This window comes from Protopterus annectens, chromosome 2.part0 (genome assembly GCF_019279795.1).
Source record: "Protopterus annectens isolate FY-2018-M chromosome 2.part0, PAN1.0, whole genome shotgun sequence".
In the NCBI taxonomy this organism is placed as follows: domain Eukaryota; kingdom Metazoa; phylum Chordata; order Ceratodontiformes; family Protopteridae; genus Protopterus; species Protopterus annectens.
The window spans coordinates 445010394-445027061 of NC_056728.1; the positions used below are offsets into that span (position 1 = coordinate 445010394).

General features: G+C 39.9%; 1 protein-coding gene across 1 annotated transcript in view; it reads left to right on the forward strand.

Annotated features, from left to right (window-relative positions):
* The window catches only part of PSAT1 (phosphoserine aminotransferase 1), a 396801-nt gene that overhangs the window by 109994 nt on the left and 270139 nt on the right, over positions 1–16668 (forward strand). The window contains exon 4 of the mRNA XM_044060876.1: positions 4223–4428. Within this exon, the coding sequence (XP_043916811.1) occupies positions 4223–4428 (206 nt within the window). The remainder of the gene's footprint in view (positions 1–4222; positions 4429–16668) is intronic.

A 16668-nucleotide genomic window follows, 5' to 3' on the forward strand; every position in this document is an offset into this window, starting at 1 on the left:
GCGATGGTTATCCCACTCCACAAAGGGGGATCCACCACGGACCCCGGAAAATACTGCCCCATTAGCCTGACGAGCCTGGTCTGCAAGGCTATGGAACGTATCATCATGGAACTTCTAAACAATGACATTGGTAATCTCCAAACTCAGGACCCCACCCAGTTCGGGTTTGTAAAAGACAGATCATGTCTCCTAAACCTGATAGACTTCTTTGAAGCAGTCACGAAAGCCGTAGATGAGGGTAAGGTGGTTCACACAGCCTAGATTTTCTTCAAGGCTTAATGTTCAAGGCTTTCAACACCATCCCCCACTCTGAAATTGTAGATAAACTCACTAAACTAGGTATAAATCCCTATGTCACAAGATGGGTTGTCAGCTGGCTCACTGACAGAACCCACACTGTGAAAGTAGCAGACTCCAAATCCAACCTCAGACCAGTGACAAGTGGAGTACCACAGGATTCAGTCCTGGGTCCTCTCCTGTTTGGTATCTACTTCTCTGAAGTACAGGCTAACACAGAGGGTCTTTGGCTAACGAAGTTCGCAGATGACTGCAAACTAGGAGCCATAATCAAAACTCCAAAAGATGTGGACATCCTACAAAAGGGCCTCGCTGAGACAGATGCCTGGTGTCAAAGCCATGGCTTCAAGCTCAGTGCCAAAAAGTGCATTGTCATCCCTTTTGGTAAAAACTCTGTACCCATGAACTACCACATAGGCGGTAGTCTACTTAACACCGAAAGTGTGATAAGAGACCTTGGGACTCGGGTGGACAGTAGTCTCTCCTTTGATAATCACATCGCCACAGTAGTCAGGTGGCACACCTCATCACAAAAGGTTTCTCATCCAGGAAAAAAAGAGGCCATTGTTCCCCTGTACTAGTCACTCATTAGACTCATTATAGAGTACAATGCCCCTTTTGGTATGTACCTCACAAGACATCTACAACAACCGGAAAGGCAGCAGAAATACCTCACAAAGCGGATTACCGGCCTCAAAAAGATGCCCTACGCAGACAATATCAAAAAACTGCAGCTTTACTTCGTCGCATATTGCCTACTCAGAGGCGATCTCTGCCTAACACACAAAGCTATGTCAAACCCAGAGCTTTTGGACATGCTCCACTTAAAGAAATCCCAATCCCTACGAGCTACACGCTCTAAGAACCTAAACCTTGTCACCACAATAAACAGAACATGCTGGAGGGATAGATTCCTGTCCCAGAGACTTCCCATACTCTGGAACCAACTACCTTTCTATATCAAACAAAGCTCCTCATTAGCACTCTTCAAGAAAAATCTTGATGATTGGATGGGAGATAGGAAATTCACCCCGGGGATCACTTCTGTGGCTTTGCTTGACAGTGACACAGGAAAATAATTTTCTTGGGTGGCGAAAGCCAGGGTACCTTTTGGCAAAGCTTATATAGGCCCTAGGGCCAGTAGCCTAGTACCTACCTATGAAATAACTCCTTGTGAACTACAATGGAAACCTTCTCTAGCTGTGTATAGTCTCCCATTAATCTTGGAACCGCTAAGGTTTCTAACCTTGTTACATACACTACAATTACCACATGGATGTGTGCCCACTCTACCTTCCTTCACTGGCTGTAGACTACCCCCACTAAGTAACTCTTTCAAATTGTTATATCTACTGTAGGAGAAGGTCACACATTTAGGAAAGAGCTGTCCCACACTCATGTCCTTAATAGTCATATACCAAAATTCCCTAATGATGGCCTCCAAAATTTTGGAAAAAGGGGAAAATCTAGTCACAAACAGCAGTTTTTCTTCCTCCAATATTCTGTCCTTATTCTTTTTCTCTTTCCCTCTGATCTTCCTCTCCCCTTGCCATCTTTGGTAACTGTTTCATTTTTTTCTCCCAGAGCTAGCTCCGTAGCTTCAGTCAAAAGACCCTCTGAATATCCTCCAAGACTGAGTCAATCAAAAACATCTGTTAAAAATGGCTCTTTAAAGTTTATCTCAGATGTATTATGAAAGACTCGTCAAAATTCACCATAAGGCAAAACATTAATCTAATGTGGGAGGTGCGTGCTATCTGCATGCAAGAAATTATTAACCAACGTAGATTTCCTATGTGGTTTAAATTGTGTCATACTATTCTCATCTACATTTTAACGTCCAAATATGTAATGGTAATAGAACTTAACTGATACGTACATTTTAAATCAGGCTTAGTACGATTCAAACCATCCATAAATTTAAAAAATCCCTGTTGTTCTCCCTTACATACGAAAATCAAATTGTCTGTGACTCTCCTGCAATAGACAACAGTCTCAACAAAATAAGCATTGTGGTACAGGAACTGCCTTTCAAAGTCACCCATATAAACCACAGTGTAAGTGGGTGCAAAAGCTCCCCCCATTGCTGTGCCTCTTTTTTTGCAGAAAGAATTGCTTTTCCCATTTAAAATAATTGTGTGCCAGGCTAAACTCCAGCAGGAATAATAGGAATGATGATCGGGGAACTGCCCCCATCATTCTTCCCATAGCTTCCAGACCCCATCTAGTATCCGTGTTTGTATATAATGAGCTAACATACACAGTAGCCCCAAAGAAATTCTCCTGCGATTTAAATGAGAGGGATTTATGATGTTTCAATATTCTATTGAAGGTGAAATGCCAAGGTACCAGAATAAGTGCACGGATTGTATTTTGCATTTGGTGTTATGGTTTTAGGAGTTTTCCAGTTCTTATTCTACTGTTTCTTTTGTATTTTGTGCTTGCTTTGCTGGTGGGTTGCAATTATATTTATTAACCAAACATTTGGCAGAGGAGCTGTTATAGCAAAGCTGTTTAAAAGTGGAATGCAAATCAGTGAAAGAAATGTAAAACTGTCCATTTTCTAAGCGTTGTAATAATGATGGGTGATCAGTGAGGCTGTATACCTTCAGGGTCCAGCTTCAGAACAGCATTGAGTTGTACATTATTGACCACACTATAGGTATGCTGTTTGTTTGGCAAAAATATTCAGTGTTTTGTGTTGTCACATAGTAAAAGTCACATGCTTTTGCATTTTATTTGCATTATGTTGTAATGTTCCTGGTAAATGTGATTTTACAAGTGCTTCATTTACTGTGAACTAGGGCAGATTTCACATCACTGTTAAAGTACACTGCTTACTGAAAGATTTCATCAAAATTGCTGTTCCTCATAGTGCCAGGTGGAGTCTTAGTTTTAACAAGTCGGCTACCCATGTGATCAGCCATAAGAGAAATAGTTACAGATGTTGTAACAACCTGGTGTCTGTTTTTCTGCATGTGTAATCATTACCTGCTGATGACAACACCTCTGCACACCTGTTGTTGTGTTTATTTAACACAGGTAGCTCTTCACTCTTAGCTAACTTAGCTTCTTTGTAATATCCGTGATGATGACATCTGTGGTGATGCAGTTATAGTCTTATTAAAAAAATATGCAGTCATTATCTTATTTTTTTATAGTAAGTGTGTAATTGCTGTTTTGCCAGTCACATTCTTTTAACATTTCATTTTTACGCAGCCTGTCTTTTTTTTTTTTTTTTTTTTGTAACCTAACATGAAGGCAGCTACCAAATAGTTTTCGACCTCTTCAGTACATTGTGGTTTATTTCTAGAAGTCTGGTCATCTGAAGATCTGTATTGAAAACTGATGGTTCGTATTTTGTTGACTGGCTTAGAAGTTGCTTTGTGTATATTTGTGAAGGGGTTGGGGAAGCCCTGAAAGATGAGCTATAAATTTATACTTAGTAACACGTTGCATGCTTTGTGTATTGTTTAGAGATGAAAAAGAATTGTCCCATTGCAGTGTATATGTATATATATCAACTACTAGCCTACAGAAGTAATTGAGGATGTGGTTGGCTTGCCCGAGGAGATACATTTATAGGAATGGTGATGAATGTTTGCAGCAGCTTCTTTGAGGAAATGTTCAAGTCACAAATACTGACCAGATCTTACAGTGACTTGGGCACGGTGATAATTTATTAGTCTGCAAGTCCTATATCAACTGTGCAGATTGTGTGGCCATGAGGTCGTTGTCTGTCTTCAACTTCTGTTGCTTTGTAACCTGAATGAATATAGTGTCACTTTGGGTTTGCTTTGTGCCTCAATGAAAGTTTAGTATAACTCAGTGACAGAGTGTCATTTGTTAGTCTGTTTACACAGAAATTCTAGCTTTGCACCGGTTTTACATGGTTATGTAATTAGTATATCTTTTTTTCTGTCAGAAATATTCCAGAAAATTACAAGGTTATATTCCTTCAAGGTGGTGGAAGTGGCCAATTCAGTGCTGTACCATTGAACCTGATAGGCCTCAAGGAAGCAAAGTGTGCAGATTACATTGTTACTGGGTCATGGTCAGCCAAGGCTGCTAAAGAGGCAGAGAAATATGGCACTGTGAATCTTGTCCTTAAGAAACTGGAGAGCTACACAGGTAAGAATGCATGCTAAAATTACATGGCAGTGATTTACTTTTAACTATGCTTTCCCACCAAATGGTTGTAACAGTTATCCAAACTGAAGTGCCTGTGAAGAACTGATTTGTCTTATTTAGCTTGTTTTGGGGGTGTGGAAACAAATGGCTTAATTTCCTGTGCTACCCAACCACACTATCTGCTGGCTTTGATTTTAATTGATGACTGGCTTGTTCATCTGTAATAAAGTGCTGCTGCTTCTCTTGCAAGCAGCTTAGATGAAAGACTTCCTTTGATGCTGTTATTTAATGAAGAAGTACAACTAAGGAAGAACAGAAGCACTACTATGGGGCAGTCAGAACACTTTTTAATGCTGACCAAAAGAAAAACAAAAGAACCATAAGCAGTATTGTCTGCTAATCAGACTTCTTCACACGGATTATTACATGACTACTTTTTATTATTTTGTGTCACTGTTTTTTTTTTCATTTAAGTGCATTTATAATGCTCCTATCATTGAAATGTAAGAACTTTGTGGAGGGCATATCTAGTAATAGCTGTCTAGTAAAACAAGCTGTTGTGTGACCAACAGTTAAATCTTTGGTTACTGAATTTGTCAAGTTGTAAAATTTGCCAATCATAAACTACTTGTCTCTAAGGAGAGCCAGTCAGATTAGAGGAATTTGAGCCATGTGGGGAAAAGTAAAGACTGGTGATGAAGCCAATTTAAGAAGTGTAATGTCAGCAAAGGTAAAAAAACAATGAGCAAATGAATAAGGGAGGCATACGAGCAAACGAATAAGGGAGGCATACGATAAAGATAAAGGCTCACCATTTTCTGAGTTCTTTCAGTGATTTTGTGTTTTAATAATTAAATAAAAAAGAGACTTTAAACTGAGGTCCCATCTGCTTGAGGTGGAGGTAGCTCAGGTGGATGTAACAAATTCCCATGGCATCTATTGAAAATGCCAAATTTCTTCTAGTAGTATAAATGTCACCTTGGGTCTCCCCTGCAAAGAAGATACTAGCCTGGTATGATTAACTCTGTCAATGAAAGGTAATAAATAAAATAAACAGTTTTTTATAAAAAGGTGAAAAATGGCTTGGGGTTTTGATCAGTTTGAAGAGATCTGGTTAGTGAACAAAAGTACTTACTGTTGTCTTTCTTTTAGTCCGTGTTTTCCCATTTGCCCAACAGTTGTATTTCTGGTGTCTGAATGTATGTGTATATGTATGAATGAGTATACGTATGTATGTATGTATATATATATATATAGATATGTGTGTATATATATATATATATATATATATATATATGTATGTATGTATAGAATCTGTGTGTGTATTGAAGTACACAAATATCCAATACATAAATATTGATCCCGCAAGGCTGAAACACACAAGAATGACAGAAAAAAAATACTGCTTTTTGTAGAGGGGCAAACCACACCCCCTGCTAATTATATATATCAACTTTGAGAGCTGTTATCTTCTCCTAGGGCAGTACAAAACAATGGAAGATTTAACTGTCACACCACTGGAGTGGTTAATATAGCCCCGTGTTTATCGTGCCTATCATTCTACAGTGGGACAACTGCTCGACAACCGAGTCCCGAATTTATGAACATGTTTACGCCATTAAGACCTGTTGTATCAGTAATGCATTGTTCTGTCATTTAAGTGTGTAATGGATTTAAGAAAGTTTTATTTTATATTTTAGAAAGGGTATCTTATCTTGATAGAGGTGGACATTGGGAAGTGAGACTTGAATCTAGGGGAGCTTTATTGCCAAATTAAGTTGAATGGTTCCCACCTCCTGGGGCCTTAATGTTAAGGTATCACATAAAGGCAAGTAGCGTTTAATCTATGTCATGTTTCTTTAACCTTTCATTTCACTGACAGTTTTTTTACAGTATATTTATATTTATGATCTCCGGAGTTGATTTTTATGCCATAAGCTAGAATTAATTGATGAAATACGAGATTTTTATATTCATTTAGAGATTTATATGTGTTTGATATGGATTATATTTTAATGTTTTTTAGTGTGCGAGTCTGTGTATGTATCTATGTGTGTGTATGTATATGTGTGTGTGTGTGTGTGTGTATGTATGTATGTATATGTGTATATATATATATATATATATATATATATATATATATATATATATATGTATGTATATATGTATAAATTACTGTGACACCCCTGCACTGGCCTAGTAATCAAGGAGCCTCAATCCTCACCACTAGCACCAGTGAGAGACGTGCACATTGGGAGGATGACAAGTACACACACAGTAATGTACAATTTCCCTTAAGAGTACACAGAGATCACAGTCAGTCTGGGGCTGGTTTCTCCCTCCCTCCCTCTCTCTCCAGATCCCAATAAGACTCCCCACTGGCACAGCTGTAGGGTTAAGATCTCAGCCGAGTGGTCAGTCCAAAACCCCCCAGCACCTTCTCTGTCCAGCCAGTGCCTCGTGTCCCTGCCTAAGTAGCTGACACACACACACTTTGAGATTTGATTTATATACAGACATACAGCTGCCACCAACCACCCTTATCAGGCACTATGAGGCCTTTACAAAGGGTGACCAATTCTGTGTAATGTTACTGTTATCCAAATGGTAAGTGCGTCCAAGACTTTAAGGCTATTTAAGAGTTGCCTGTACAGTGGTACCAAATACATGCAAGTACGCTAAGAGCTTAAATATCTCCTAAACCAAACCAGCCACAATTAAATGGTTTAAATATATTTAATAATAAATAATAACAGAACAAGACAATGCTCAGTGACCTTATACAGTAAAACAGAGTTCAGAATTGCATGAAATACTTTAAAACAATATTGCAGGACAGTCTCACATAAATACAGAAAACATCTAGACTAATCTTACTATTTTCCTGTCTATCTCTAAGAGAGGTACTATGATCTAAGTCTTACTTACAGAACAAAGCAAAAGTTGGATGTTTTCAGATCCAGAAACAAATTCAAAATGCACTGACTTTCTCTCTGAGATAGTTCTTAAATTTCTATCGGTCATTTCTGCTGGGTCATCTCAGATTACATCATTCTTGTCACCTCTGCCTTAGTTCCCAGGCTAAACAGATGCCAATAGAATTTAACAAGTCTCTATGAAAAATACTTTATCTCTTAGAAGGTGACACTTACTCTTAGAAGCTTGGCTGAAACTGGAAGTCGTAAAACAATTAACACTTTTACATTTTAAACTTAGTAATTATTTCTGTCTCCAAACAATAGAATTTCTAGCTGCAGACATTCTGTCTTCTAGCTGTGGTAAACACAATTGTAAAACTTTTTTATTTATTTTGAGTTTGCAAGTTAACTCTGTATGTCCCAAATTCTACTATGACGTACATTTGCACATGCATGTAGTCCATTGTACATTTCTGCTCTTTTCCAACAAGGTACACTGTGGTTACCTTTTTGAAGTTCAGCACATAAGATACAGGTTACATACATTTGTAGAAAAGGCTACGGATCATATTAATATTTAGAATGGCATAGAATTATTTACAAAATTCTAGCTAGCTGGGCTGGCAGCTTCACAATTACTATTAAATTAGTATTTTTAATGTGCACTGGACATCTGTTTTCTGATTCATTTAGAACATAGTATATGTGCAAATGTTTTGTTTTGTGTCAGGTTTGATGTATTTTTTGACATTGAATGTATTTTGTCAGGTTTGTCATGTGCTTATATTGTCTTTGTTAAAAAATGAACTGTTGAATACTATTTATTATTCTGATGAAGTCTGTGATTTACAAAATGGACAAAAGCACTAAATCTCATTAAAAATATTCATTTCCTGGCAAATGCAACTATTTGCATAAGGAGGACATGAACTGCAGAAAAACAGCATCTTATTACGGTTGGATCTTCAGTCAGCAGAGTATTGTTTTGAATGGAATATACTACAGAAACATAAACTAGCAGGATTGAAAGGACAGAACGAAAGGCAATGGTGGTATTGCAGAGAAGGGGTGGTGTAAAGAATCTTTATGAATGCTACAGAGAAATCTACTGAGATGAGTTATGTGCTGGAGAGTGGAGGTGAGAGTAGAGAGGAGAAAGGATGCAAGTAGTTAAAAGGATAAGAACAAATACTATGGTAGTGTGATATTTTCAGATTGAACCCCCCCTACATTTGTCCAACAATGCTTTGGATGACATCTGTTTAGTTGACACAGTTTGTTGATTAAACAAGATAGTAGACACTTATCAATAGAAATAGCAGATCAGATGATTTTCAGGGTTGGGGAATTTTCACTTTCCCTGAGAACTGTGTGAGCTCTGAGTTAGAATATATAATTTGCAGGGGGTATAGAGGGTGCAGAGGGCTTGACCCTGCAAAATAATGGATTTTCTTATGTATTTTGTTGAAAAGCTTTTCCATGCACCGAAATTGATGCTCAACACATGCATAGTAGCATATTGATGTGCATAGTGTTAGTGGTTTTGTGTCGACATTATGCACGTTGATATTAGTGCTGCTTCAAAAAGGTAAGTAAATCTGGTAGTTATTCATAGACAGCTTGCACCGTGTCACTAAGCATTCAGGCTAGATGTACACCATTATTATTTTCTACAGTGATGAGTTTTGATCACATTTTAGGCAGTTCTGTTTTTTTTTTTCCTTGCGAAATTTACAGTAAAATGAAAATTTTGTACATTTACTGAGTCATGTCCATCAGTAACACTTAAACTCTCTAGCTATGAGCGAGAGGTCAAGTATCGTTAGCAGATACATTTCTCATCATGTTAACCTCAAGACTGAAGTATTTCCATATCTTGTATGAAAATATATTTACCGTAAACCTTCACTGCGAAATTGTTCTGTGGACCGTTGTTCCACTGTGGCGACCCCTGACAGGAAAAAACGAAAGGAGAAGAAGAAGAATAAATACAAACACACAGTTGTAGCCATCTAGAGGCGTCACTGTGCTGATCTTAAAGAAATGCCTGTAGGTGTCATGAGAGTTTATAACGAACTAAACACACAAGATTGCATGAGGTTTTAGCATCTGTACAGAGAAGCAATAAAGGCCTTGAACCCTTGACATAGAGGTGTCACTTTGTCAGTCAACTCTGGGTGAAGTTAATGTACTGGTGGACTCTCTTATCCATTCATGATTTCCTTTTGGAGCTAAGGACTTGGGAGTTCTCTAGTTTGGATCTTCTAGGAGTGGGGGCATATCCAAGAGTTGTCTTCTTACCACTCAGGAGAATGTGATTCTTCCCTGCCCTCTGATGATCTTGACAGCAGGGCACAGGGGGTAAGTAGCAGTGGCTGTGTTAGCCTTTTATCGGTAAAAGATCGTCCTGTAAATCCTCCCTCCACCCCTCTGATTCTGTACTTTATCATATAATTCAAGGAGTAAAGTTCAAAACATATCCTTCACACTAAGGAAGGTGTGTTTACAGGTCCTTAGGCCCTAAAAAGTAAAAAGCCAGGGAAGTTCTCCACTGGTGGGGCAGCAGCCAGTTGCAATTTGAGACCTGTGTCGCAGACTGATCGTAATAGATCTTCTGACTGGTGTCTCCTCCCAGATGATGAAATTCTCCTGCCTTCAGATGCTGGTGACGTGTCTTAGTCAACTGTATGTTTTGGATTCTGTTTGCTATAATCTGGATGCTTTTGTCTGACATGATATTTAGGAGAACTGGACTGTGGCTCAACACTGGTTGGTCAAGCAGTTCCTTAAAGGGGATCTGCAGAATGTATTCTTTATTGAAGAACTCCTTTGGAGTTGAACCTCCTGATTGATGGGCTTTTCCAGACCCCATTCAAACCTTCTGGTTCAACAACTTATATCTGTATCTCGGAAAATGTGGCCATTACTTCTGCTAGCAGTGTCCGAGAGATTCAGTCCCTTGTCTGTAGAAAACATTATGATGTTTTTGAAAAGAATATAACATAATCTAGTAACAGCCCACGGTTTCTCTGTCCATAAACAGATAATTGTCTCCTGGATTTCTTTGTTTGGGCAGATATTGGACTGAGAGTACTCCATATTTTAGACACCCAAAACTGCACAGTTTATCTTTGAGGAGAGTGGATGGCTTTAGGAAGGCAGGTCTGCTAGTATGTCTCACTGTGGAGAAGAAAGGAAGGAAGGAATGGTAGTTGCCAAATTAAACCACTACACATGGAGTGCTGTGTGTATTACTTTTTGTCATCAGGTGACAGACTATGTGTTTTGACAGTGCTGCTGTCAGAGGCCACTTTTAGGGTTATGGCTGTTTGCACATTTGCTTGGTCACTTGGTCTCTACTGTACACTTTCATTCTACATTATAGCTTAGTATCCGACTCCAGGCTTTGGTACCTTGGTATTTCCAGAGTTAGCCTTCCTGAGCATTCACTTCTTGGTTGTTCTGAGCTTTCTGCAGCTTTGTGATTCTTCTCAGATCTAGCTCTAGAAGGGCCCTCTAACAAACTAGTTCTTAACCCTTGTAGTTGATCTAAGAGGGGACATTCTTTGGTGGGTCCTACCACTGTTAACATGTGTTTGGACAGAACCCCCCCCCCCATCTCCCCAAAGTCAAAAACTTGATATTCATATTTCCAACTGTAGCAACTTTAATCTATAAGAGAGTCTGATTTCTTGTATTTTTTGAAGGTGTAACTTCGTTTTTCATTTGCACCTTTGCTAAACATTGTTTGCTGGCTGCTGTAAACTGGGAGGTGGGTGGTGATAATGTAGTGGTTCAAGGTATTCTGACAGATATTTCCTTCTCCCTGTGGAGTTTGTGTCTTGAGATTCTGTTCAGAGCTTCAGAATAACAGAAATTACAAAAGGAGAGCAAGTGCTGTTATGCTTGTGTTTTAGTACACAGCATAAGAGTAGATGGTTCCCTTCTCCTCTGTTTTCTTTGTTTTTGCCTGGCTGTTTTTTTAATCATCCTGTATGCCATGTTATAGTGTGAATATGGGGCTTTGTGCTGCTGGGGTGCTTAAGTGAACCTCAGCTTTAGGCTTTCCTGCTTTAAGGAGAGGCAAGAAGTGATGGATGCTGTTAATTTGCAGGACGCTGGCGTAAGTCTAGCCGCTGCTTATCTAGAATCACTGGAGATGTGTTACTATTAAAATAGTTGCCTGAAAGACCCTCAAAAGGTGTGGCTTCTTGCTGTCTTATCAGTCAACTGATTATACTTCATAGAGAAGTTAGAATGGTTATTGCTGAACTAGTGCAGGAATAAGGACACCTTGCCCCCACTTGCAAAAGTGGGAGAAAGGTTGTGGATGGATGGATAGATTTACTGCCTCAATATGTACACTCTTTCCTTCTCCTTCAGATGCTGAGCTGATTTGAAGTTAATTGGAAGGAGGGTAAACCCAAAGATGATGACTAACTAGATGAAAAATAAGTCAGTTATCTGCTGTTATAGTGATCACCTTACACAGCTGTGCTTTACACACAGCTTTCTTGAATCCGGAGTAGTTTTGCTCACCATTCAGTCTCTGGAGAGAGAGAGAATAAGACACTAGCCTCCTGTTCAAATTGGACAATTGGCTGTGTCACATAAACAAGCAGGTTGGGCCTGGCAGGGGGCCATAAACTGGGGCATCACTTTCTTAGTCATGTAAATCTTGCGAAAGTTAATATATTTCTGGACTCTGCCACATTTCTAGTTCTTGAATTGAGGATAAATGAGTATTGTGTGGTGATTTTCTTGGTGTAAGGCACCACATAGATTCAGCTGTTTGCCATGAAGGAAGAATGTAGGAGTGGTTCTTTCCTTTCTCTGCAGTAGGACTGCAGTACATGCATTCGCAGTCCAGGGGAAAAAGTGGTTTCAAGTTGCCAGGTATTTGGAAGTACAGGCGTATGTATGCAAATGATGTTCTCATGGGTTGAGAGGACCATCATTTTCATCTTTGGGTTTTTTTCTCTGTTAAATCACCTTCGCTCCCCAGACCTTCTCATTGGTGTTTTAGAGGTGATATAAGGCTGATGCAAGGTTTTTCAATAAGTAGATTTACTCTGAAATGGAAGATGCTCTCCATCCGGGCAGAAGAGTGTCCATGAGTCTACAAGTGCTAATTGTTTATCCTGGACTCCCATTTGAAGTGTATCGTTATTATTCAATCATCGCGATGCATGTTTTATTGTCAGCATCACATTGTCATATCACAGTCTTGTTTGCAACAGAATTCTAGCACAGACGTGTCAAGCAGCTTCTCAATTAAATTTTTTTAGTCTGTCTTCTGAAGACCTACTTCTGTCCTTAAGACTTTTGAACTTCATGACATGCAGAAGAAATGCCTTTTCTTTCAAACCAGCAGGTCCACCAGATTTCAGTTCTGTTTCTTGGAAACAGTTTTTGCAGCTGCTGTTTCAGACCACATGACTTTGAAGCTGTAAACCTTTATTTGCAAGGAACCTTACTTGTTTCATAAAGATTAGGTGCTCAACTTGAGTAACTTACATTTTCATATAGAAAGTCATAATGGATCTTTCCCTAAACCACTCCCAATCAGTCCCGTTTCTTTTGAGGGCAGAATGTAGAGGGAGCATAGCCCTTGGTATATGTAATAGATACTGCCAGCTCTGCCCATAACTGTTAATGGTATAGAAGTTCAAGAATATGGATCAAATGTAATCGCCTTTGCCTTATTTAAGGAGGGATTATCTGTAGGTACGAAAACATTATCAAGATGAATTGCATAATTCATCACATTTTGTCATAGAGTAGGCGATTGACCCTTTGTTAGTACAACAAATGTCCCTTTTACTGGGAGTCTGGCTGCTGCTGTTCCGTGTTTTCAAAAGTATGCTCACAGTGGACAGTTGTTTTGTGTCCATTTGATGTTTAGTTATATTTGAATTGCACATAGTGTTTTTAGTGCTAGGGTTTGGGCCTCTGTCTTAGCACTTTGCTGATTTTAGGATTTGCATTTTCTGAGCCTTCTTGCCGCTCCTTTTTGGGAGGTTATTTTGTTACTGCTTATAGTTTTTCTCCATGGTGTTCTGTTATATAAACAGTACCTTAGCGATCAATCTCTGTGACTTCCATGTAGCTTTTTTTTTTTTTTTACCATCAGGAAACCAGCTGTATCTGTGGGCAATAGTTACTTCACACATTGCTTTACAGCACATTCCAGTCATATTTATTTATTTATTTGTTTGCCAACTGAGGTGGGGGAGTGGCTGTAGGGGTAGATGGAAATACTTTTCTGTAGCCGTCATGTCTTTGCTTTTGGTGATTGCACATTTGTGGCAGTTGCAGAAGTCACAGTGCTGTGAGTTAAATGATCACAGTGACAAGGTCATTATCATGGCTTAATGGGGGTAGTGTATAGTGTCTGAAAGGAACAAGTTGAAATGCATGATGTTGACCAGTTGGTGATGTTCTTCATTCCACATTGCTGCAGTCCTAACTATTGGGTAGTCCGCTGTCAGTCGTACCAATACCGAAGTAAGAGAAGGAGCGCGGGTCAGGGCGCATTTGACTTACTGACGCCAGTGTACGCCAGGTGTTTAATCGATCATGACGGCCATATCCTCGGGGCCTTTTTGCATGGTCAGTTGGTCGCAGTACAGGTTTCGCGGTGCGGGTTGGCGTTCTTTCTCTGAAGTCGGTTGAGACGGCCTAATCAGTTATGGTTGGCTAAGTACCGAACTCTCATTTTTTTTTTTCTGCCTGCATTTAACCGGATCGTGAAAAAAGTGAATAATCATTTATCAGGGAAACAGATAATCATAGGGATTACCATATAGTATGTTTATACCTTGTTTATACCAGTTTTCCACGTTGTTGGATGCCGTTGTGGAGATTTAAACAATTACCAAAGAGAGACTACTATAGACTGTGCCAGGTTGTTGTTTGGGAATAATTAATTATAAAATGTCAATTATAAATTCACGCCTGGCCCAAAAAGCTAAAAACAAACAGTGAAGTTGAGGAACATGGTCAAGCCTAGGGACGACAGTTCTTTTCGAAAGCTCAGTGTTCCAGAGAGGTTGCAGCTTTGGAGTTTCACCAGGAGTTTTTAGACTTTAGGCAGAGACTTTACTGTTACAGGATGAGGTTTGAGGGGCTTCCAGGCTTCAGGTAACTGTTCTTCTTCTCTTGTTCAGGTAGCCTCTCCTTCCTTCTCCCAAACTTCTTCTTTGAGAGGCCAGAAATAGCTTTGTGGGGTAGGGGGCCCTACTTTTTCAGGTTCTGTGGGAAAGCTTCAGGCCTTTAAAATGCAGAAAGATTTGATTGATTTGATTAGAGGTTCTATTAGAGGTTCTATAAGAGGCCTAGGTGGAACCTGAGTTTTGAGAGTTTTTGACTTTGAAGAGAGTTGAAAGTTGTCTCATGGTTTCAGAGAGGAGTTGAAGACTTATTCCTTCTCTGATCCTCTGATGTGGATGATCACCTCCCCTCCTGAGGATTTCACTCATTTCAGTCCTTGCTGACCATGCATTCCTAGCACTTCACCAAGGCCAAAGTTTTACCTGATTCCAGGAAAAGGCTTAGGAATTCTTGAAAAACCCCAGCATAGGCCCTTAGCCCCTCCTGGCCCTTTCCTATGTATGGAAGATGTTTTGCAGAGGCTAAACCCTTTTTGATTCCTCCCTCTGAACCCCTGATTCTTCCTGTGCAGTACTATGAAACCGTGCGGTACTATAAGTATGCCAGCTCATAAGTAGGGCAGACCCGAGGGTGGCTCTCAGGGACCTAAAGGTGTCTCAGTTAAAGTGTTAAAAACTCTGTTGTTAAAACCCTGGACCCACTGATAAAGAGGCATGAGGCTTTGAAGTGTGGGGAAAATCCACTACAGCCATGAGGTTTATTGAATTGTCGTCTCCCACATGCTGCTAAATCAAATTTTCCTTTCACAATTGAAAAATAGTCCAATTTTCTCTGTTATAGCTTTGGCGGGAAGGTATTGAGTTTTGAACATGGTCTGATAAAAGTCAAGGTGTGGAACAGCATTCAGTGCAATGTGGTTTTGATGCTGTACAATCGAGTGTGGGGCTGCTCGATTGTGTTGTTAGTCGTGCTGTGGCCTGGTTGAGGGATCAGAAGGAGCTGAGCATGTTAAGACAAGGATTTTGGATTTTCCTTTTTGGATGCTATGTGTTTATGGGTTCACTTGTTTGGCAGTTTTGAAGAAGTATGGTTAGAAAAATGGAGACAAGGCTGACTGTTAGAGATTTTGCAGGTGCAGCCACCAGGTTTAGTGGAGTTTTTAGCCTAAGGGATGACTATATCCTGTTGGAGGATTCCCAGTCTAGGTAGGTCTAGTAGGGTAGGTAGACTAGCAAGAGGTCTTTAGCCCAGAACAGGGAGTCTGCACCTGAGTCCTGGGCATTCTGGGGCAGGGAGAGTCCTTTCAGAGGCAAAGTCCCACTACTTTCAGCTGCTCAGAGTTCTCCTTCGGCCTGGCAGCCCTTTGGGAGGAAGACTGTCTCTTTCAGGAGAAATTGGAATTTTTTCACAGAAAATTGAAATTAATTGGATCAAGACAAATGGGTGTTGGATATCATTCACCACGGTTGCCCTTTTATTTCATACATTGCCCCTCCTCCAGAGGCATGCAAAGCAAAGCAATTCAATTTCTGTTCCCTCCTTAGCTAGCTTCAGTCTCCCTGTATCCAGGGGCCTAGGATTTTATTCTTCGTTTTCTCAGCCAAACCTCACGGAGGCCAATTCTGCCTTTTCCTATTTATCTATCCTAAACACTTATCTGGACATTCCAAGTTCAAGAACAACAGCTTATACACTCTGCTGGGCAAAGAGCAAAGATCACCGGATGGTAACTTATACCTCTCCAGCCTTCAAGATCACTGGTGACTAAGTTGCTTTAAGTATCTAGGCAGATCCTGGAAATTCTCAATTCTCATTCAATGCAAGGCCTTGGTGCATTTATCATGCCTTTCTCAGCATCACATCTCTGCATGCTGCTTCTGGGCTTATCTACCCAGGCTAAAAGTTAATTCAAATCTTCTATGATTCTGGACGACTGCCTCTGAAAGCTGAAAAAAAATCTATCCATTCTACAGCTGACTGAATATAAGCAGCTCAGAGCAGATGCGGGTATATTTCAGAACGAATAAAGTATAAAGGTGCTAAGACAAGACATGCTTTCTGGGTGTGAGACTTGTGTACCTGGCCCAGACAGCTCTTTTTAACCCCGTACAAACAAACAGACTATCCCAAATGTTGTTTTAAACCCTCTCACAAGGGGTCCAGTCCTGGATCGGTAATTTTGCTCCTCATCAGTCAAGGGTTCATGCAA